Source organism: Asterias rubens, chromosome 18 (genome assembly GCF_902459465.1).
Source record: "Asterias rubens chromosome 18, eAstRub1.3, whole genome shotgun sequence".
Lineage (NCBI taxonomy): Eukaryota > Metazoa > Echinodermata > Asteroidea > Forcipulatida > Asteriidae > Asterias > Asterias rubens.
Window position 1 is genome coordinate 4,004,622 of NC_047079.1, and position 25,231 is coordinate 4,029,852.

General features: G+C 40.1%; 1 protein-coding gene across 2 annotated transcripts; it reads right to left on the reverse strand.

The window, feature by feature from the left end:
• Nucleotides 1–4,926: 4,926 nt before the first annotated feature.
• Nucleotides 4,927–20,608, reverse strand: LOC117302237 (6-deoxyerythronolide-B synthase EryA2, modules 3 and 4-like). Of its 2 annotated transcripts, none has more exons than XM_033786084.1 (4): nucleotides 20,514–20,608; nucleotides 16,537–16,657; nucleotides 7,260–14,086; nucleotides 4,927–6,387 (listed from the first exon to the last, which is right to left on the reverse strand). In XM_033786084.1, exons 2-4 carry the CDS (start codon nucleotides 16,604–16,606, stop codon nucleotides 6,049–6,051), a joined length of 7,236 nt encoding a protein of 2,411 aa, XP_033641975.1. In that variant the 5' UTR covers nucleotides 16,607–16,657; nucleotides 20,514–20,608; the 3' UTR covers nucleotides 4,927–6,048. The 2 variants fall into 2 exon arrangements, with proteins under 2 accessions (XP_033641975.1, XP_033641974.1); XM_033786083.1 differs by having other exon boundaries at nucleotides 16,537–16,660.
• Nucleotides 20,609–25,231: the final 4,623 nt, after the last annotated feature.

A 25,231-nucleotide genomic window follows, 5' to 3' on the forward strand; every position in this document is an offset into this window, starting at 1 on the left:
ACCAAATTTCAACGTGATTTTCAGGATAAGCAAACAACAGCTAAATACCAGTAACAAGAAATATGCAACAAATGGAAATTTTGTTGGTAATCCTGTTTTTATCAAGGAAGAAATTTTATGCTAAGCAAATTTGTGTGTTTAGCAGCTCTATGAAATTGGGCCCTGATTTCAACAGATATAGCTGAAGATTAAAGCCGGGTTCATACTTCCTGCGAATGCGAAGGGAATGTTAACGTCACAGGGTTGATTTCGCAGTAAATGTCTCGCAGGAGTTAAGCACATTTCAACTGAATTATTTGTTGTGAATTTGTGAAGTCCAAGGTTGAATCGCATTTGCATTCGCAGGAAGTATGAACCAGGCTTAAGGGAGGAGATAGAGCCAACATTCAGAGGCTTCATCAGCTTTCCTCAGTCGAAATACCCAGAGTTGAATAGACGATGTGACCCGTGACATCACATGTTTACAAAAGAGCCACAGAGCCTGGACTTCCTGCAGGCATGATTTGTACACGGCCTAATGGAAGAAAACATAAAATCCTATATTTTATGGAGATCGCACTGTCTAGTTTTTATCAACTTTTGATATGATGAAAGGGGGCACATCTAAAAACTTGTCCAGCTTTTACTTTCATAACTCTTGGATTTATGTGGAGATTATGACACAAAATGTCAACTTTCCCATATGACCAGTGTAGTATCTTGCCTGCCAGAATACTCAAAGAATGTACAAGGTCACACTTATTGTAGACAAAGTTCACATGGTCTAAAAGCATAGGTCTCAGGATGTCCGAATTTTGGCTGAAAACTACTATCAACCTGATAACTCAAACTGAGTCAAAACAAAGTCAACAGAGTCAACTAGAGTCAGCAGAACACTACATGTACATCTATTCTTTATCAGTTGAATCAACTCACTCACTCACTCAGTCGACCCAGGTTGTTGCGCTGCCGCATACTAGAGTCGGGCTATAAATGAATCAACTATCAACATTATGTGAACTGAGCTATGTGTGATTCTAAAAAAAAATATTTTGCTGAGTTGACAACAGCGTGTGGCAACTTTAACTGGATCTTTTTTTGTTATGTTGTAGTGCCAGAAAAGTTAGGTTCATTCTCCTACGTTCTCACTTTGTGAAAACTTATAAATCAAACTCTCCTATTGATGCATATACTCCAAAATGTCTCAAAAAGCTTCCATATTATATACACCTAACAGTGAGGTAACCCATGTCTTTCATATGTACATGTTGACGCCATCGAAATAAATAAAAATACTTTAAGAAAAAAAGGTTCTTGTGTCACTCCCTAGAAAGTTTGTTATTAAGATTTTTGGGAGTGAGTAAAATCCTTATAACAGAGTACGTGCGCTTAAATTCAGCTGCCCACCACTAAGAATGTCCTAGCTACAACACTGGGAGTGACACAAGAAACATTTTTCTTGGATAAGATTTTGACTTCTTTCTAGAATGCCTTTTTTTTGCAGTATGACCCTTGCTATCAATATATTAACAAAAGAGTTTGTTGCTGAAATGGTGCCCTTGCATATTTCTGGTTCCAAGAATAGATAAAGCCCAAGATAATTTTTTTCACAGGTGTTACATACATCTATGCAGTACTTAAAATATGAGCTCTTTTTTTTAAGCAGTCATACTTTTACTAGCAACTCAAAATGTTGATTTATTGAATCTTCTGAGGGCAGGAGAGCATTCTAAGAATAGGTGAAATCTGACATACGTACAAAAATGGTAAAACAGAAGCAACAGTTGTTTGGTCTTTCGGTTTATTTTTACACAATTTAATTGTGATATGAAAGGTCTTTTTAATTAGGACTTTAAAACAGTGAATAAAACTACTCTGGTATTACCTCCTTGAATGGGAGACTTTCTGGGACGATAGAGGGCAGCAGACTTACCGGGTAAATCCATTGTTCTCAGAATTATGCGCATGTTCAGAACTACGTAAACAATGGAAATTTACCCGGTATGTCTGCTGCCGCCTAGCGTTGGAAAGTCTCCTATTACTGATTTGAATATTAGTATGTTAGTGCAAAAATATCTAGAGCGGCCAAGTACTCCCTAATAATAAACCGATCTTTCGATGTTCTGATGAACAAATTTGAATATCACAAATTGTCTTGTCTGACTTGGTATATCCAGGATGCACACTCACAAGCTTTGGGGACAAGATGCAACATTTTTGCACTTTGATTTTTCTTTTGAGATACGACATTATTTTGAGATTTAAACGCAACGCTTATGTGACAATATTAATCTAAATATGTATGTACAGTCGATATCATTTTAAATGAGTAAATAAATGTCAAATGTGGTTAAAACTAAGTGTCGGTGCACTTTTTGTTTCAATGTATGTGTGGACATTTTACTAATCCAATCAAACAAGAGGCTGTTCAAAAAAGAACACATTTAAGTTTTCAGACAACATGAAATTTTTTGATTTGACACAAAATATACTTGCAAAAAATAGTTAATGGCCTGACGTTTCGACCCTAGCAGAGTCTTTCTCGAAGGCTAAATGACAACACAACAAACATGAACAGGTAACTAAGTGAAACATAAGCAGTGAAGTGGAAATACATGAATGGGGTTAGAAAGCGTACAGAAAAAGCAAGGGGTAAACAGTGGATAGGGGGACAAAAGGGGGGGGGGTGAAGGGAAGGGACTGGCTTGACCACAAGAAGATGGAAAAATATACTTGTACACTGACAAATAAATTATGAACATGTTGCACAATGAGTCTACAAGGAATTGTACTTTAACAAAATTTAAAACCCAGAAAGTCTCATCTTTGCACTTGAAATTCAAAACATACGAGTTTAAGCCTTAATTATTGTTTAAAACCTTCACAAATGTTTATCGCGGATAAATTTGATATAAATGCAGATCATCATAGATATTGATTCCAGACAACGATTTAAGTGTCTTTCATAACCATTTCAATAGTTCAACAATTCAAACATATCTTCCCAATATAACAAATATTATACAATTACTTTTTTGGCACTCAATTTAACAATACTGATCAATTAAACGAACTCTAGACAAAATTTATGTCCTTCATTTTCATTCTAAATGATCTAATAATATTAATAATAATAATAATAACCAGTTTTTGAAGGGCGTCTCAAAGCGCTTTCAACATTAGTACCCCTGGTCACTGGGCCTTTAATAACTCATTCCTAAAACCATCTCAGCTTCCTTGAGAGTATACAGCCTTTGCAACAAATATGCGCTACTCGGCTAAATCAATCACAAGAGCCATCTCTGCCCTCACAGGTACCCATTCACCCCTGGGTGGAGAGAGGCAATTATAGTTAAGTGTCTTGCTCAGGGGCACAAAGTGTCACGACCGACGGGGATTCGAACCCACACTCTGCTGAACAGAAACACCAGAGCTTCAGTTCGGTGCTCTTATCCGCTCGGCCACAACACCCTCGATAATCTATCATCTGATAATCTACCTATTGACTCTAAAAATTTGAAAGACTTTTTGACGTCACTTTACAACTACTTAGACTCAATTATTTACATGAACATTTAAATAGTACTAATTAACAGTCTGTTTACAATCTTTTGATAACTTATTAAATAGATTCTGTTATTAAAATTGACTCGCCCATCTATACAAACACTTGAGCCGGTATGAAAGCAGTAAAATATTTGGTAAGAGAAATAGTTTTGTTATAATAATCTGTATATACTTTGTGTGCATCATAGATTTGTATGCAACCATATTGGTGCATTGGAAAGCTGATCACACTGTTACAATAATAGTATTATTCAATTGGTAAACATAAAGTATTGTGCATTGCCCATCACAGCCTAGCAAAATTTCACAGAGCTGCTTAAAGCAGAAAATTTTGCTTAGTAAATTTGTATCAAGCAAAAATATGTGCAGGACACCAGTGAAAGCAGAAAATTACTTCTTTCTCGAAAACTATGTTATTTCAGAGTGAGCCGTTTCTCACTATGTTTTATACTATCAACCTCTCCCCATTACCAAGTAAGGTTTTTTTGCTAATAATTATTTTGTGTAATTACCAATAGTGTCCACTGCCTTTAAACAAACGTACATGTACTCACACAATCCACAGTCCTAATTTATTTTTCCTCCTCAAGCTCCATGAGCACCTTTTTTAGCCAGATACAGGCACTGTAGACGATGTGACCTCTGACGTCACACGAAAACCATGACATGATTCGCGCGCATACAGCCGGGCAAAACCTTTGTGTTTTGGTAGCCAGCTAGAAAGTGTACGCAGTCTTACTTTGACTACGCAACTCGAAACATGACGTGTATAGTGTTTTGTCAACAGAGGGCGGTTTGAATGTAAACAAAGGTCACATCGTCTATACTCTTAAGGTATATAAGTTTTATAAAACAAAATGAAAAAAATTCTTCAAACCCAAATTTTTTAAACTTTTGAGAATAGACGGACTTCTGCTATTATTAAATATTATAACACCCAAGCAGATCCTTGCCATTTGATTGGAGGATTGTCCGTCACGTGATAGCAAATAAAAGTACCATTGCACGCTGAGTCACTCGCCGTGCTTTTTCGTTCCATCCGAAAAGTACCATTGCACGCTGGCACGCTGCCAGCGTGCAATGGTACTTTTCGGATGGAACGAAAAAGCTGAGTAAAAACATCACTGCGTGCGCGTGTCTTTGGTAACGCAGCAGGTGTTACTGCAAGAAGGCATAGTAAAATTACTAGCATTCGGCTTCTACAGTTGAAATGGTTTGTTTTGAAAGTTGTTTCTTTCAATCAAAATGACAAAGTTCTACTTGGATGTTATATAAAACAAATAATGAATGTTTTTCATTCGTGCAATGGTGCGAATATGTTCATTCGTTGAAAGCTGGAATGTTCCATTCAACTCGGCTCCGCCTCGTTGAATAGAACATTCCATCTTTCAACTCATGAACATTATTCGCACCATTGCACTCATAAACATTCATTATGTGTATACTATATTATATACATAATCAACAGCCCTTCAATATTCTTATGGAAAGGAGATTAAAAAAGGGCAAAATCTGGACAATGATTCTGAAACAATTTTTTTGGGACTCTTTGAAACAGAATCTCTATGAGATAATAACTATTCACACACTTTGTGGAATTAGAGAATAATGGTTAATCACACACATACAGTCGGTGGATTTTATATATGAACTTTTGCAAGTCACCTGTGTAACATTTCAGGCATGCAACTTTTCCTCGGATCAGCTGATTTCCTCTTTTTGAAGTCTCAGTTTTACCATTCAAAATTGCAAAATACTATACAAGATCATTGAAATTTTGTAATTTCCTCTTTTTTTGGTGAAGATAAGGTTGCGTGCCTGACATTTGATGCAGTGTGCTGAGAGCAGAACGAGTTGAATTTGTGACAAGAGGGTACAAATCTTGTAATCAAGTTTTTGTTTTTCCCACAGTATACATGCCTTTTCAACTAAAGCTGTTCACTTGATCAATAATGAATATGTGATTACACACCCATGTTTAGCTAATGGTGTTTTTATCACATGTTTTAACATGACCACGTGATCTCCTCTCTCCAAGCCAGAACGGATAAACTGTCCCAGGTAATTATTAACAGATTTTTGTATCAGGAACACTTTATTTGTTGAACTTTTCAACATCAAAATGAAATGCTTGAACAATTATAGTGGGTTTTCTGCTTGTAAGTTTTTAATTTTTGAAGCTATGGAAATTTTTCTTACCATGCCACTCTCATCCTACTTTCCAGATTGGGATATTCTAAATTTGTCCCTTTTTTCCAAATTGGCCACCAATATATCCCAATCGAAGAGCTTTTGGAGACAAAAACTACTTCATCTCAGTTTAGCTTCAAGAGGGTGTTTAGTAATATTGACCAGGGCTGGTACTGTCTTTCCAATGAAGATAGTAAATGTCCCAAACAGTTGAACTATCCCATGTTATTTTTGCCAAGATTGGAATGTGGATAGAAATGTCTTCCGATTGAGAGTTTCCAGGATGACAATAATACTTCTCTGATTTAATTCTTAGTTTGACTCTGCAGCTTTCTCAATCAAGAAAACTGTCGTCATTCCTCCCAAGATGTCAAGCTGAGAGATCTCAACTCCAAGCTGATTGGTCGCCCAATTGGCAATCTCCAAAGCAACCAAGGAGTCTACACCGTAGTTCACCATCGGCTGGCTGGTGTCGATGGCGTCCTCGGACATGCAAAGAAGCTCCGCCATCTTGGACTTGATGGTGGTTTCCAGGTCTTCAATCTCAAGATGCGGAGCGTCTCCTTTGGAAGATGTTGCTTTACTACGTGTGGCCAGGTGATGGAATTTCAGCATAGACTTGTGGCAGGTTGTCTGCGTTATTCCCCAGTCCTGAAAGTAAGAACGGTAAAAGTTTAAAGAAATTCTAATAGATATATTATGTCCTTTTAAATAAAACAAGTCTTGTTATTCTTTGTTTCTGGAGATGGTTTCGAAAAGAAGATGATTGCCAGTAGGGTTTAAACATGAGGTTTGCGGTAGCACCATGTGTAAGTCTCTTTTGATTGTTGGTTCTTAAGAGAACTGGTGGTTGACAACTCAATATTTTGATCAGTATGCTCTCATCGCCTTCAGGAGAATGCTGGACTCTACTGTTGAGGAGTGCCATTCTGAAGTTTAAGTTTGAATTAATTATAAAGTGAAAATACCCAAATCACAAAAAGCGGTACTAGCTTGTTGCATTAGTGCAAGGGATCTTCACCAGTTAAATGGGCAATTTCTCTGTTTTAAGCCAGTTTTTGTGATGATAATCTTATTTACTTATCAAGTTTTTTCATTTGCACAGATTATCGTCCATCTTTGAATGGCCATCAAAGGGTTATCCGATGTGATTAGGAGACTACTGAGTGGAAAATCTTATTCGTCTCTGTAACAGGTATTTCATTTTTCCCCACTTCCAAATACTAAGGGCCTTGTCACATGAGGCAACTATTACAAGCAACTTCGAGGCAACCAAATCAGTGCATGCTGGCTGACCACTTTGGGGAGCACATGATTAATTTTTTCAAATGATGTCTTTTGATTCCCAAGAATAATTATTTGAACATTCAAATTTCAATGCCTTCCCTTCATAGAGATTGCCTGAAACTAGTTGCCTGTAAACTGCCTTGTGTGACATGACCCTTAAGTCTCCTTTGATCCTCTGTACACAATTGTGACCATTGTACAATTGCAATGGGCATAAGTTTGATGAATTTACATACCTGATTGGCAAAAGTAACCACTGGGAGGTCTCTGTTGGACAGCAGCTGGCCTAGAACCTGAAGGAACTCGTCTACGTGAAGTTGATAGCATCCCTTCATGGCCAAGACTTTCACCGTCTGCCCCTTGTCTTCAAGATACCCGGCTCCCTTGACGGGTGCCAGCTGGATTGAAAGACCTGGTAGGCCCTCCATGTGTCTCTTCTCAGCCAGAGCGTCCAGGTATGCGTTGGCAGCGCAGTAGCACGGCTGGGCTTGATGTCCCCAAGTAGTCGAGATTGAGGACAACATGAAGAAGACGTCAAGGTTGTCTTGTTGCGTCAGCTCATGCAGGTGCTGAGCTCCGAGTGCTTTCGCTCCAAGAATACGGTCCATCTGCTCCTGTGTAATCTGTGAGAGATTCTCCTCGTCTATGACTCCAGCAAGATGGAAGATTCCCTTGACGGGAGGAACAGTCTTGTCTTGTTGGAGGTTTTTCAACAGCATCTTGACGCAGGCTTTCTTTGAGATGTCAAGTGAAAACTCGTAAATGTTAACTTGGTTTTTCTTCAAAAAACTCAAGGTCCGCTTTGCAGCTGCAGTAGTAGCTCCTCTCCGAGAAACAAGTGCAATGTGCTTTGCTCCGTTCAGGCACAGCCATCTGGAAAGAGCCTGTCCGATTCCTCCATACCCACCAGTGATGATGTAGGTTGCATTAGGCTTGAACTGGCACAGCGAAGGTTTAATCTCACTCGGCTTGAAAGCGTCAGGGATTTCAAAGACGATCTTTCCAATATGTGAGCCTTTGGACATGATACGGAAGGTGTCTTTGAGGTTTGCTATGGAATAGACACTTGTCGGGATGGGTGTCAGCTTCTTCTCTTCAAACAGCTTTACTACTTTGCACATGACACTCTGGACTTCCTCTGGAAATTGTCGCATTAAGATGTCTAGCTGACAGGAATGGAACACCTTGTTCTCCAGGAAAAAGCTCATCGGGAGACTTGAGCCCTGAAGGATGTCTCTTTTGCCAATTTCACAAAACCTCCCTCCAGGGGCTAAAAGTGACAAACCGACTTGAAGGAGCTTCCCTGATAGAGAGTTCAGAATTACGTTCACTCCCTTTCCATCAGTCCACTGCATGACATCATCATAGAATTGGGAAGATCGAGAGTCGCTCACCAGATCCAGTCCAAGGTTCCTGAGAAAGGACCTTTTCTCTTCAGTCCCAGCGGTGCAGATAATCTTGGCTCCTCTCATGCGAGCAATTTGAATTGCAGCTAGTCCAACACCTCCACATGCAGAATGAATCAACACAGTCTCACCCTTTTTCAAGTTCGCTCGGTCGACTAGACTGAGATACGCCGTTACAAAGACTACACCAACACTAGAGGTCTCCAACCAAGTCAAATTCTCTGGCATGAGGACAGTCAACTTGGAATCACATACTACATGAGAAGCAAAACAACTTTTACCGAATGACATCACCTTATCATTGACTTTCAGTCCAGTCACACCACTCCCTACTTCTACAATTTCACCAGCACATTCCAGACCGAAGGATGGGTGTGCGTCACTTTCCAGTCCTTCAAGTAGCCCCAAGGCCATCATGACATCTTTGAAATTGAGTGGAGCTGCCTTCACATGGATCTTGACATGACCTGGAGGGATTTCAAAGTCTTGAACGTCATGGAAAGCAAGGTCGTCGATAGACGCTCCCTTGTTTCTTTGCAGATCTTGCTCCACTCGCCAATTTTTGGACTGCACCTCACTGACCAACTTCACATCTTGATGGATGAGGCGAGGCACAAGGCGTTTTCCTTCCCTGATGACAATCTCCTGCTCACCAAGATCTCGATCATACACAATCTTCAGTAACTCCTGAACATTTTCCCCTGTTGAGGAGCGCGGGTCAAAGTCAACTGAGATAATTGGCACACTTGGAATCTGATTGCTTGATGCTCTAGCCAACCCAACAGCCAAGGAGCCACTTGGATACTTGGAGTCACCATTGCCACCAGTTGTCAGAACCCAGACCTTTTTGACAGCCTGAGGGTACGACTCCACTGCTTGGAAGAGTCGCAAGAGAGCATGAAGTGTACTATCTTCCTCACTGTATGCGTACAATACTTCAATGGGTGTACTCACATGCTCACTGAAAATGTGATCTAGGGACTTGGATGCAGAGAAATTGCTGATCAAAGACTTTCCCTTGTAGCTTTGGAGAAACTGAGAAATCAAGTCGTTGCTGTCATTTTGAATTATGACCAGTTTGTTTTCTCTGGGCTCTGAGACATCCGATGGAGAGGGGAGGATGCAAGAAGCTGGCTTACATCCCATGTACACACTTTGAAGTAAGTTGTGCTGCGGTGAAGTTGACTGAATATCTGTGAGTCCAACAGTTTCCATGATTTTCACCCATTGACTCTGAGGGAGCAAGCAGCACTCATTTTCTGTAGACAAGGAGAAGAACTCGGTCAGGAAGTTGAGGTCTGTGTCTTCCATGATGAACATCAACCCATCAGGACTCAGGAAACGTGACATGTTTGCAACACTTTGTTGAGTGTTGTCTGTGGAATGCAATGCATTGATGCAAACGACTATATCAAAGCTGCCAGGTATGTAATCTTGCTCTAGGGGACTTCTCTTGATATCAAGCTGCTTGAACTCAACAAAGTCAAACTCGGCAAGGTTGTCTTGGGCTTCCTGGAGAAACTTCTTATTCTCAGCTGCAAAGACGTATTCTAAATTTACTGCAAGGCCAGCTTCTTTGAGAGGTTCCACCACTGTACGGGTAAGTTTTCCTGTGTGACCCCCTACTTCGAGTACTCGCACAACTTTCTTGGTTTTGACAGCTTCAGAGATGGACTTGATAAGAGCTTGTGAAGTAGGTTTGTTTATTAGCCTGGTGCTCATTGAGTCAAAGAAGTAACGATCTATCCCCTGATCAGGATGCAAGATTGACAACCCAACTTCAGGATTGCTTAGAGTTTCTGGCAAAGCTTCCCCAAATAATTTCAGTAAGTTAACCTCAACTTCCAACTCAGGTACTCTGTTGAGGATGTTTCTCATGACCTCTGGTATACTGCTGTAAGGTACAGACTTCACTTTGGTGGCAGAGGAGATGGTTTGGATACGTGTCTTATACTTGGATGTACTTGAAGTGTCTTTTGCGAGTGCATTTCGAATGTAAGACACACAAACTCCTTCGAGGTCAGGGAGGACTCCTTCTGCTTTTTTGACAGCAGCCAACTCATCACTGTTTGCTTCGCTCATGTTCTTCTCAAGAAAACCCTCACAAAGATGAGATGTTGAGAGTTTAGTTGCAGACTCTGGTTGCCAGTGGGTGGTGTAAACGCATGATTCAATTGGAACATTCGACTGGTTGCCACTGAAGTTTTGAGCCAGGAAACCTTTGATGTCAGCAAGCACTCGTCCGTCAAGAGTTACCATGGTTATGTCAGCTGCAATGTTAGAACTGTCATAGTCGATGATTTTGGTGTAGGCCAGTATCTGTTTACCTGGAGGGATGGAGTCTGATGTCATATACATGGAGTCAATACGAATGGGAAGGTACATTGCATTGAATGAACCTACTGCAGAGAGAACCAGCTGGAAGGTGGCATCGAAGTGGGTCACCTGGATTCGTTGCTTGTTGTCCTGAACTGGGTTCAAGATCGCGTACGCTTCACCATCACCAAGGAACATCTTCTCCACTGTCTGAAATGCAGGTCCATATTTGAGACCAACAGCCTCAAGCCTCGAGTAGAACAACTCACCGCTCACCTCATTGGTACATCTAGCCTGGATTCCTTTCAGATCAAAGGAAGCTTCTTTGGTCTTGCTTGATGATGGCTCGAGTTGAGCATCACAGTGCTGGTTTCCATCACATGTCACCTGCATTGCGGAGCCATCTTTAATCAGCCCCAGCTTCAGAGTACACTTCTTTGGATCTGTGTCTTCAGGCCACGGGAGAACCCTGGTGAAGTTGATGTTCTTCAGAGCCGGTTTTTCTGTTTCTGAGAAGCCCATTTGAATCATGAACTCCACGTAACCAGCCCCTGGAAAGACGATTCGGTTTCCAACTACATGGTCAGCAAGGAAGGGAAACATCTCCAAAGTGAATTTACCAGCCTGTCCTTTGATGGTACGATCATCAAGACCAAGTCTACGCTTTTGTCTGTCGTCTGTTTCCAACCAGAAGGATTGATGCTGCCACGGATATGTTGGGACAGCAGACCACTGGGCTGTGTTCTGTGTTATTTTACCCCAGTCCAGAGACACTCCACTTGCGTAAAGAGTACTCATCGCTCGTTGCATGGATTGCAAGTCGTCCTTATCTCTTAAGCTTGAGTTAACTATCACAGGAGGATTCTTGGGGTCCAGTAGATGAGAAATCTGCTTGATAGGGGTGAGAAGGGTGTTTGAGGCTGCAATCTCAAGGAAAATATCAGCTTTTGTTTCCTGAAGTATATTCTCGATTGCTGGCTGGAAGAGTACAGCACTGCGAATGTTACGCCACCAGTACTCTGTTTGGAAGCTACCAGAATAGAATTCTCCCGTCACTGTGGAGTAGAAGGGAACCTCTCTCTTGTGAGTATCTCCATTGACAACACCCTTCATAGCTTTCTCAAATGGAACTTTGATTGGATCCATCTCAGGAGTATGGAAGGCACAAGTGACACGGAGCTGCTTTGCCTTTCCAGGATTGTTCTCAACAACAGCTGCTATGGAATCGTTGTTTCCTGCCAGGGTCATTGATCCAGGTGCATTTACTGCTGCTATGTAGAGGTGCTCATGATCCTCACAGATCTTTGCTGCCTGTTCTTTGGTTGCTCTCAGTGCCGCCATTCGACCAGTACCTGTCTGCTTTGCCTGTTCATGGCTGCGATGGAAAATCACAGATATGGCTTCATGTAAGGTCAAACCTCCACAAGCGTAAGCTGCTGCTATTTCTCCGACACTGTGCCCAACTACGATATCAGGGTGTACACCCCAATCTTTCCATAGATGGAGAAGGGCGACCTGGATGAATGTGATTGCTGGTTGAACCACCTGCACTTGATTAAGAGCATCTTCAACTGATGAGTAGGGGGACTTGGGACTGATAGCATTGCCATTGAATAGGCCACAAGTTTCAAGCAATGACCAGCCAGATATCTTCTTAAAGATCACGTCACAGCTATCAATGGCTTCTTTAAAGACCTTCTCAGCTGTGTACATTTTGCGACCCATGTCTATCCACTGCTGCCCTTGTCCAGGAAAGACAAAGCAGATTTTGGGCTTGTCTTGGGGAGCTGTTCCAGTCACGACTGTCTCAGATGTAGTGCCCTGAATGAAACTCTCAAGACCCTGTTTGCAGGAAGAACTGGAGTTAGCAGTGACAGCTAGACGGTATGGATGATGATCTCGCCTTGTTGCCTGCCATGACGTGACACTCAGTGCATCTTGGTCGCATTCAAACTCCACCCACTTCTTAGCTAGATCTACGAGGGCATCTTTTGATTTTGCAGAAAGAGGCAGAATGATGGGATATCCCGTCATGTCCTTATCCCCGAATTTCCAACCAGCTGTTGCAATCGGAGGAGTCCTCTTCGTCTTTGGAGCCTCCTGAAAAATCATGTGAGCAACTGCGCCTGAAAATCCGAAACTGTTTAGGCCAATAGTGAACAAGGCATCGTCGGACTTCTCCTTCAGTGGTTGCATCGTTGTCTGCACTTTAAGGTTGAGTCCTTGGAGGTCTATGTTTGGGTTGGGCCTGCTATGGTTGACAGTCGGCACCAGTGTATTTTTGTCCAACATGAGAGCCACTTTGATTGAAGAAGTGATCCCAGCTGCACACTCATTGTGGCCAAAGTTGCTCTTCACAGATCCGATTTTGATTGGGGTAGTACTCTGGTTGCCAAAGATGCTTCCAATAGCCTCGGCTTCAATCGGGTCACCAACAGGAGTGCCTGTTCCATGTGCCTCGACGTACTGAACAGATGAGAGGGGAATACCAAACCGTTCATACGCACTCTTCATCACCATCTCTTGTGCTGGTCCTGATGGCATAGTAAGACTCTTGCAGAAGCCATTTGCTGCAATGGAGCTGCCTCGGATGGTGGCATAGATGTGATCATTAGCAGCTACTGCTTCTTCAAGAGGTTTCAGAATGAACGCACCCCAACCCTCGCTCCTGACGTAACCATTTGCCTGATCGGAAAACGGACAACACTTTCCCTCAGGAGATAGGACTCCAAGAGCGCTGAAGCCAACTGTAGTTTCTGGAATGAGTAAAGCATTACATCCACCAGCAACAGCATGGGTACACTCGCCATCCCAGATGGCGTTGCAAGCCAGGTGCATTGCTGTCATCGATGAAGCACATGCGGTCTCCACTGCAAACGAGGGTCCTCGAAGATCAAAGACGTATGAGATCCTGTTTGCAACTGACGAGTGGGCTGTCCCAGTATGCATGTAAGGACCGATGAGAGAGGTTTCTGTGAGCATCACGGCATAGTCCATCATACCAACACCGATGTAGACACCACAGGATTCTCCTAGAGTGCTTGGAAGGATACCTGCATCCTGAAAGGCTTCGTATGTCACCTCTAAGATTTGGCGTTGCTGGGGGTCCATGGAGCAAGCCTCTCTCGGGGAGATCTTGAAGAAGGTATTGTCAAACTTGTCGATGTTGTGGACAAAACCTCCACGTCTTGTAACCATCTTACTGTGATTGGTCTGGTCGGGGTCATGGAATGATTCCAGGGACCATCGGTCGGCGGGTACTTCGCTCACCATGTCTTGCTGGTTGACCAGGACATCCCAGAAAGCTTTCGGTGAATCCACACCTCCAGGCATTCGACACCCTGTGATACGAGAAGAAGAATTTGATTAAAATTATGCCATCCAAACTAAATGGGATAAATTCAAGACAGGCAACTATTCTGATAGGCTGAGGAGAACGTGCAGTTTCAGAAAAAGCAGCCAATTGTTTCTGCAATTTCGCTTCAAGGTCAAATTCAGTTTTGTTATGCACTAATTTTCAAATGAAAGGGTCCTTTTGAAAGTGCAAAAGATTTCTAACCTCCATTAAAATGGTGTAAAATTACAATTTATTTGTTACCCCTTCAGACACGACGTCATTGGATATCAGCAACAAATGGGTCTCTGTATTCCAAATAATAATTTTTTGCGAGTGTCATGTAAGTTCAAATTCAATGCCTCTTTGATATCATATCATAGAAATTTTGAAATGAACTCAAAAGTTTCCAATACAAAAATGTTGACAAAATAAATACCGGAAGGATATAAAACACAATGGCTTCAGACACCATTACGATTATATAATGAGGTTAGACACTTGTATTCCGCCCCCCCCCCCTCCCACTTTCATGTAAGGACTCTATCCATTTTAAAATGAGTGCATCAAAGAACCGAATTTGATCTTGTGGCCCCTCTACAATACAAATTACCATGTCAGTTCTGACAGCTCATCTTAAAGGGACATGTTGCCTTGGATCTGTCGAGTTGGTCCACGGGGAGTGTTTGAAACGGTTTGTTTTGAGATCGACGGTTACAAAGATGTTTTTAAAGTAGAAAACAATGATCCACACAAATACGCCTGGAAGATGCATGGTTTTCTTTTGACTTTGCGAACTAACATGGTCGGCCATTTTATGGAGTAAAAAACTTGAATCAAACAAATGGCATGCAGTGTTAGTTAGTTCACGACGAATAAGGAAAACCATGCATTTTATAACTCACGGTTTCAAACGCTTTTCATAGACCAACCGACCGATCCAAGGCAACCTGGCCCTTTAATATGAACCCTAGTACCCTATGAAATTAAGCCCAGGCCTGTATTTTACCTCATCAAAGTATATTGTTTTTCTTTCTTACAGAAACATGAAGCAGGAATAATAACCATTCTACCTCCATGCATCTTCAAATGATGGGAGTAATTGCTTACAGCAAAATGGGGACAAAGAATGCTTGCTGTCAGCAAACAAAGACCTATCCTCCAATGGAGAGGTGAGTCACAAACATTTAACATCTTTAAAGGCAGTGGACACTATTGGTAATTGTCAAAGACCAGTCTTTTTACTTGCTGTATCTCAACACATGCATAAAATAACAAACCTGTGAAAATTTGAGCTTGATTGGTCGTCGGAGTTGCGAGATAACTATGAAAGAAAAAATCACCCTTGTCACACAAAGTTGTGTGCTTTCAGATCCTTGATTTTGAGACCTCAAATACTAAACTTGAGGTCTCGAAATCAAATCCGTTGAAAATTACTTCTTTCTCGAAAACTACTCCACTTCAGAGGGAGCCGTTTCTCACAATGTTTTGTACCACCAACCTCTCCCCATTACCTGTTACCAAGTAAGGTTTTATGCTAATAATTATTTTGAGTAATTACCAATAGTGTCCACTGCCTTTAAAGGCACTGGACTCTATTGGTAATTACTCAAAAGAATGGTTAGCGTAACAACGTGCTTGGTAGTGAAACGAGCAATGGAGAGCTGTTGGTAGTATAAAACTTTGTGAGAAACGGCTCCCTCTGTAGTAACATAGTTTTTAAAAAAGAGGTAATCTTGCGCTCATTATTAAAAGACTTCAGGCCTTAAACCTTTTATTAGGCATCTGAGAAAACACACAAATTTGTGCAACAAGTGTGTTTTTTTCTTTCATTATTCTCTTGTAATTCGATGACCAATTGAGTAAAACAGTTCCCGGGTTGGTTTTTTATTATGTTGGGATACACCAAGTGAGAATACTGGTCTTTGACAATTACCAAAGGTGTCCAGTACCTTTATATTTATCGTATACTATCGTTTATCGTAACCCCCCCCCCCTTTTTTTCCACAGGTCCCTCATACCTATTTTTAAAATCATCATACCTTTGATCTTGCTATTCTTATTAATTGACCATTGTTAGTTGCATCATGATGCAACTTGCTCTCTAATCCTACCCTTTCTTGTCTCCCTGCATTGTTGTCGAACAATACATTTACCACTTTTATGGTCCAGTAACCCTTCCTTTCATTCTAAACATCCTTTGTCCTCGCCACTTCACTCCTATTGGTTCATAGCCCCCAATATTGTTTCTGAAATAGGAACTTTGATTGGCTGTTATTTTCCCGCTTCTTTCTGGATCTTTTCCTTAATCCCTTTCCCCCTCTCTTTTTCTATAAATGGATATGTATTTGTTTGTACTTGTCTTATGCCTCTGAAGAAGGTCCGGATTGGATAGAAAGCTAAGGCCATCTACCCTATTCATTATCGTATACTATTAGTATATAAACATAAACTTACCAATGCCGACGATGGCAATGGGACACCTTTCTGTACACGTTGGCTGATCCATGTTGACTTTGCTAGGCATTCTGATGACTCAACAAATCCCGCTGTATTGTGACGGTCAGAGCTAACTTGTCTTCTGAAAGAAAAGAAATTGTAGTCGTGTTTGAAATGTAGCCTTCGAGAAAAGGTTGGAAATTCAGGCCATCAACTATTATTTGCTTTTGTGTTTGAAATGTAACAGTTGAACTACAAGACAGATTGCGATGTCACTGAGAAACGCCAAGCCAACAATCACCTTTGATTTATTTTAGGGTATAGGAACTAGATTTGATCTGAATTCAGACTTTGTAAAGTCTACGTGGTTGTCAAGATGTGTGTTTTTTCTCCAAATTAAGTAAGTCGTGCTCTTGATCTACTTCTCCAGCATAAGGATACTGTTCCTAAAAGCTCCTTGGAATCTATAACTCCAGGGGGTTAGCAAAAGGTGGTTATCGTTTCAATTTTACTAACTCCTTATAGATCTGGATCCCAATTTCAGAGTTTTTCTGACAGCAATGAATCTTATCCCTGATATCAGGACATGTTCCAAAATCCACCTAATGCATTTAGATTCTGTAACATTCTGTTACATTCTTGAGATGCACAAAGAAATAAATCTTTTCAATTTGTTTACTTTTTGTTTAATCTTGTTGTGCTGCTCCTCTAATAGGGCGATTGTAATGGGCAAAATGCCAGGCATCCGGACACAAATTCTTATTTATTATCAACGCTAAATTTGTTTGAATTTCCTCTGTTCAATTTTGCCTGCTTTAATTTCAAGTGCTGTATTCAGATGCAATTATTTGGGGAAAAAAGTCTGTAAAAAACCCTTAGTGGTTTCCCTTTGAATAGCGCGGAGTTTTTTAGGTCAAGACCTATCCTGTGTCTATACAAATTGTCTATTGACTTTAGAGTAAACAAATTTTATGGGTTCAGGTAGTTCTTGAACCTTTAGGCTTATGTTTGACTTTTGGTATACTGCAGTATGACTTATGACGTTCACCGAACTCAAGCTCTGGTGAATCGTTTAGCAGAGTGTGGGTTTGAATCCTGGTCACGACACTTGTGTCCCTGAGCAAGACACTTAACTATAATTGCTCCTCTCCACCCAAGGGGTAAATGGGTACCTGTGAGGGTAGAGATGGTTCTTGTGATTGACTAAGCCGAGTAGCGCATATTTGTTGCACATCAGGTTGTATACTACCACGGGAGCTGAGATGGTTTAAGGAATGAATACAGGCCCAGTGACCAGGGGTAATAAAGTTTTAAGCGCTTTGATACGCCCTTCCGGTGGGGAAAGCGCTATATAAAAACTGTGTACTATGTAATAATCTGATAAATACCCTGGGACTGTGGTATGATCTTTTTAATACTGTAATAAATAAGGTGGTATTCTCTGGTTAATACTCAGGTGATTTTAAAGTCACCTGAGTATTTACAAATACGCTGGTACTCTGGTTATACACTGAAATACCATTGTTTGTTGTGGTATGACTTTTGATAATCTTGTTAATACTTTAATATACTTTAATACTATAAAAATGACTTAAGTGCTCTGAAACAGGTTTGACTAAACACTCAAGAGGTATAAACTATGTTTATACTCAGATTATGATATAACTTAAATACTTATGACTTAAACTACTCTCCCTAGAATAATTAATTTAAAATACCCTGTGTTTACAGGTGTACCCTGTGTGATACTGAGCTAAATACTCTGATATTTTGCGGTATTTTTTTTTATTGTAGGCCTATTTTAATTAAACAAATCTATCCTCTATGAAAATATTTGAAAATCACCCTGAATATGGAAAAGTTTTCAGTGTGATGTTGAATATAATGTTTAATATATCCCTTAATGCAAGATGTCAATTGTTGAATTTCTTTGAAATGTTAAGAACCTTAGTTTTTGTTTGAGAAGACATTTTTTTTTTTTGTGAAAAAAAACGTATTGTTTTGTGCGAAAGTACCAACGTTTTCGCGTAGAAGATTGTTAGTTTTTGGGTTGAAGAATCTTTGCTTTTTTGTGAAAGTACTCTACTCGAAGAGCCTTAGTTTTCGTGTGGAAGAACCTTAGTTTTTGTGTGAAAAGGGCCTTTTTTGTATGCAAAAGTACTTGCGTTTTCGTGTAGAAGAACCTTGGTTTTTTGTGTGAAAGTACCCTACTCGAAGATCGAAAGTTTTGGGATAAAAGAACCTTAGTTTTTGTGTGAAAGAACCTTTTTTATGTGCGAAAAAAATGTTGTTGTTTGTTTGCGAAAGCACTTACGTTTTCGTGTGAAAGAAACTTAGTTTTTGTGTAAAAGAAAGTTAGATGTTGTAAGAAAAACCTCAGTGTTTTGTAAGAAAAACCTTAGTTTTTGTTAGAAAAAAAACAATTAGTTCATGTGTAAAAGAACCTTTATTTTTTGTGTGGAGGAAACAACAAACTGGCGCACTTGAAACAAGTTTCTCAGGAAACTCTCAGGAAAAATTGCTTGACCTTCACACACTTGAATAGCCATTCTTGAATTGCTTTACACTGACAAACTCATTGGAAATAACCATTTCCTGTGGTTTATTTACAGGGCATTGCGTCTCTTTAATGTGTACTGAACACTGTTTAAAACAGGCATGTGAGACTTCCTCTTTTCAGCTGATTTCCTCTTTTGGGGTTTTGATTTTCCTCTTTTTTTTCATGGATAGTAACCCACATGCCTGTTATAAAAAACAAACAATAATATGCTAAATGATGGGGGGCGGCTAAGTGTCAACAAGTTGATGAGAATTTATTTTAAACAAATAAATGTATCCCCCTCCCCCAAACACTTTGAAGGATCGTGATAGTAGTTTTAAGTAATTTAAAAACAAAAATTAAAAAGGAAAGTTGCATTATTTCTGCAAACAAAACTATACATAATTAAATATTGGTACGGTAAAAGAATCAACTAAATCACCAAAAAGAAAATAACAAAATCAAACAGACTTTCAAAACGGTTTTCTCTGTCACGGTAGGCCTATATACATAAGTGGTCAGCAAACCCACCCTGATAAAGCTTTGAATAAAGGGGCGTCCTTGCGAGCTGACTGCTACACGTCCTGAGGTGACAGGGTCGCCCCCATCCCCCCATCCCCCCACGACCCCCCCCCCCCCCCACCCCCCCCCCCCCCCCCCCCTCGCTGGCGAACTGTGTTCAAAATCATATGGGGGACAGAATCTCCGGATCCGGCGACAGATTTTCCTGAGACACCGGCTTGTGAGGTTAAACAATAACCGACCGACCCCCCCCCCCCCTCCACAAAACACCCCTTCCACCACCGCACACACGCACCCCCACGCACAACACCGCTTTGTCTTCATCTGCACTCTGTTTGAGGCAGATGATTTAGTACAATGAAATGATCCACACATTCGAGTATACTCTAAAAAGCATTTAGATACGATTAGGGCATTTTACAATTACAAAGACATTATCGCAATTTAAATTGTTTATAATTGCCATTCATTTCTCGTTTTGTTTCTTAATATGAATTTAAATGCATTTCTTTCGCCAAGCGTTTTAGGTTTATACTAATATAATAATTTTCCGACGATCTATGAGCGCATTATGAACAAGCACTTTGGGATACATGTACACTGCTTCCATCGCCAATCGTATAAAGCCCCTGGACCATATCCCCTCAAATGCGGAGAGTAAACAAATCAGATAACCTCATACTAATAAATTTGCCTTGTTCAAACCATGGAGGAACTTAGGAACGTAGTGTCAAGACAACTCCGGGTAGTAATATATACTACAATTTAATTACTTGAGTTAATTAGCCTTATTCTAAAATGTCATTCTTTACTACCTGAATGCAACAACAAATAATTTCCATCTAGAATATTGAGGGGACAATTAAATTACCCCAATCACTGCTTGATGTTGTATAGATAGATGGGGATCAAAATAATATAGATTTCAACTTACCACTCGTCCTTCCTCGGACCACAATATCTCCGGTGTGTTAGTCAGAAAATCCCATTTGCTAAAATCACTAAAAACCGGCTAGCTGTAAATCCTCGCCCAAGCCCGTCAATAAATGAAGTGGAATTGTAGGGGAAATGTTAACCTCTTATTTATTCCTGGGACTACCTCTAAGGGTCATGATTATGCTCATCCGAGAAACTCCACGGGTTCTTATTGGTCAGAAAAAATACTACACTTCTCATAGTGTTGAAATCATGTTACTGGTTTTATCCAATCAGAGAGCGCCTAGTAACGCACGGCTAATTTTATGAATCGAAGGCTGCGCGGCCACCTGATCATCCTATGGGTGTGTTGGCCAATCATGGACGAGCTGTACAACAGCCCACTTGCGCTGTGTGCACGATCACCTTACGTGTGTGTGTTATGTACAGTATGTTGGGACAGAAGCACTCGAGGTTGAAATTTGAATAGGCTCCCTGTGCGTGTGTGTATAGGCTTTTATTAGAATCATTGCTTAATTTTCTGTTTCATTATCTCCGATGTCCCCCAGTTGACACACGCACAAACGGCGTGCAAAGAGTGTAGTTGCTTCCCCAAAGTTAATGGTTTTGCACACGACGTGAGTCTGGTATAACGCGTGATAATAAAATTTCTAAAATGACAGCAGACTGACATATTTATTACACTGTCCGATGACCCGCTGCAAAATAAGCACACAACTCAAATTAAAGTGTTCCAGAGGGAAAATACAAAAGACGCCTTGATTCATACTATGTTTTTATTAAATGGAAGAAATTAGTAATTTGTGGCTCACATATCTCTTTAGGTATACACATACTTTGTTTGTCTGCGAAGTGTCTATTTTGCACACTGCGCAGTGTTGAATGTGCACCCCTGAACCCTTTAACATTTTGAAATTTATTATTCTTCACTCGACACTCATGGGATCGTCACGCTATTCTGAGGAATCGGTAATCTCCTTCTTTAATAAATATCTGTATCTGTAAAATGTGAAGTACATACGATGGAAGTATGGGATCACTCGAAACCTGACGTGGAGGGCGCTCAATTTACAAAAGAATTGGTTAAAGGAACTGACTAAAGTTGATTGAACCAATATTGAAAAAAAAAAAAAACAAATATAAAACAAATTAAAAATACGGGGTGGCATCTTTTAAACCCGTCACACCTGACACTCTAGCAAAATGCTCAAGTGTTGTTTGAAGCTTTGCATGGTCTGGTTAAGTAGGAAGTAACTATAAATAAATAGTGAACTTGCAGGTACACGTCAATTAATGTACCCGCAAGTCTGCTGTTTATTTATAGTTTCTTCGATAAAATACTCGTTCAACCTGCATCATCGTTGATGAGGTCAGGGGAGGGAGTGACTGGGGATAGAGTATGTGACCACAGGGGTGGATTTCACAAAAAGTTAAGACTAGTCTTATCTCGAGCTCGCTTAGGACTAGCCTTAAGTTGTTAATATCTCTATAGGACTAGTCCCAACTCTCTGTGAACTCCACCCCGAGGGCAAGCTGCCCGGACCCCGCGTCAGCCGAGACAAAAGTTTATTTTGGGGTTACGTGCATGCGTGAGCTATGTTCTCCATATCTTGTGTATTCTGAGCAATCGCAACCAGACTGCACTAGTTTAGTTATTTAAAACGTGTCAAGTACATCGTGTGTTATTGAGGCCAAATTGACGACCAATTGAGCTCAAATTTTCACAGGTTTGTTATTTTATGCATATGTTGAGATACACCAATTGAGAAGACTGGTCTTTGACAATTACCAATAGTGTCCAGTGTCTTTAAGCGCTGTATACTATAAGTACCCTCCAAAGTTCTGTGAACAAAAAGATCTCCTGAGTTCTTTGAAGACAAGCCACCATTTTTTTAAATTTTAACTTCCCTTTGATGTTTTTGTTTTAAGCCGTTCTAGTCACCAATAAGCGATTGTATTATAACCGACATGTAACAGCCCATTTCTGCCTAATCCTGCGATAATCTTTATAATTATTTTATCCACTCAGTCAATAGGTTTAAACTATTTTAAGCCATAAATCTTTAGTGATAAGCGGTAAGCTTGAATTTAGTTTAATTATAGAAAGAAAACTAATGCTAAATCAAGAAGTTGTCCTTAATCCTTTCCAATTATAGCATACACGTTGTGGGATACCTACTGCACCACATGTGAAATGGCGTGTCTGTATGCCATAAAGTGTAGTATTTGTACAAGACGTTTATCGTGGTGTTATCACCCATCAGCCGATATATGGATGTAATCGCGGTGGTCTTCTTCCGAGATAAGGTTTCGTACCAAGACTAGGTCGTTTGCATTCTGTTTTACCCCAATGCCAGTGTCAACTAATTTGTTCAGTTTTGAGCCAATACGCTTTCGGTACAGACAAAAAATTAAAAGTTCACAAATTTACAAATAGTTCACAGGGTTTACAGAAGGTAATGGTGAAAGACTTATCTTGAAATATTATTCCATGAAATGCTTTACATTTTGAGAAAACATTAAAACAATATTAATTCTCGATAGCGAGAATTACGGATTTATTTTAAACACATGTCATGACACGGCGAAACGTTGGGAAACAAGGGTGAGTTTTCCCGTTATTTTCTCCCGAATCCGACGACCGATGAGCCTAAATTTTTACAGGTTTTTTATTTTAAGTTGTAGTACACGAAGTGTGGGCCTTGGATAATACTGTTTACCGAAAGTGTCCAATGGCTTTAAACGCATTAATACAACCGTTCGATTATAGAACACAAACACTGAAGGCATTTCACTTTGGTGTTTGGAAAACGCCCCACTTTGGTGTTTGGAAAACGCCCCGTGCAATAAGTAACTAAAGGCACGATGTTACAATTGAATTGATACAGTCAGATAAGTTAGTATGGGCCAATGTAAGCCTGATGATTAATTTAAAAACCTCAAACCGGTCATCCTTACAGAATAATACAAGCTCAACAAAATTATTGCTAAGCAGAAATATAGGTTACTAGCCGAATTTACATTTTTAAGTTTCCATTGTTCTGACTGGTGCGGTGCAGAGAAAATTGCCGAGCAGTATTTTCTGCTTAAAGGGTCTGTGTACAATGTCCACAGATTTACATTAAACTTACACAGTTTGAAGATAATTATAGTAGAAAGCTTCCCGAAAATGTTAATTGCTGAGGTGCTGTAGTTTTTTTTAGAAATGAGTAAAACAATGTCATGAAAATAATTTTCGTCTCAGTGATCATGAGACGGAAATTATTTTAGCATGAAAAAACGTATTTTTTGTTTTACTCATTTCTCAAAAACTACATCACCTCATGCTACTAATTTAAGTTACGCTTTCTACTATCATTATCTTCAAACGGTGTAGATGTCAATCTGTGGACATTGTGTTTTGTGTTACAAAAAGTACCCAAATCCTTAAACAGCTTCATAAAGATTGCCCAGTGCCCAATTTCATGGCTCTGCTTACAATGGATTCTGCGCTTACGGCCCATAAAATTGTGTATTTCTCCATGGTTTCACAGACACCGTTGGCACAGAGGTTTGCTGTAAGGATAGACATAAAATTGGACCCAGGGTTGCAGACTGGATTGAACTGGGAACTATGGTTTATCTCTGCATTGTATACATTAAAGACTCAAAATAAGCAGCTATGGTGCAATGAATATCCACATAGACTTCCAAGGTTCAATGAAGTGATGGTTCGATTTTTAGGTTGAATGTACTTTTGTATTGCCTCGCGTGTATTACATAGAGCATTATAGATTATAATGATTGCATTAACGGGCTAGTCTGAGGGGCGGATACAGTAACAGCAACTGGGGTATGGTACAATTGACATCATGGTGGGTGTTAAGTGGTATTTGAAGCTTTGCATGGTGTGGAGAATAAGAGTAACTATAAATATGAATAGTAAACTTGCGGGTACAACCATGAGTAAAATCTCTTTTGAAGGAGTGGTGGCTATGAAAAGAGCCTGTTTGATCTCGGCGTTTCGAACAGTATACTCTGCTCGTTTTCAGGAGAAGGGTGTTGTGACATTAGTAATGGATACAGAAGAGATAATCTAACATCAGAGGGTATTTGAGACAATGAACAGCTTGGGTAATTGTCAAAGACCAGTATTCTCACTAGGTGTATCCCAACAAATCGTAACCAACCTGTGAAAATTTGGGCTCAAGTTTGAATCGAAGCTGCAAGAGAATAATGGAAAACAAAAACCTTGTTGCACAAAATATGTGTCCTTTCAGATACCTAATAAAAAGCTTCACTGGGCCCGAAGCCTTTCTATTAGGGCATGCACAAAATCATGTTCTAATAATATGGCAAAAATTTACACTAATTTGTTACTTTTTTCCCCTTCTTTTTTCGATCTCAGTGGCGGGACACTATTGGTAATTACTCAAACTAATTATCATCATAAAACCTTTCTTGATTACAAGTAATGGGAAGAGGTTGATAGTATAAAACATTGCGAGAAACAGCTCCCTCTGAAGTGACGTAGTTTTTGAGAAAGAAGTAATTTTCCACGAATTTGATTTCGAGACCTCAAGTTTAGAATTTGAAGTCTCGAAATCAAGCATCAGGAAGCGCACAACTTCGTGTGACAATGGTGTTTTTTCTTTTCATTATTATCTTGCAACTTCGACGACCGATTGAGCTCAAATTTTCACAGGTTTGTTATTTTATGCATATGTTGAGAAACAC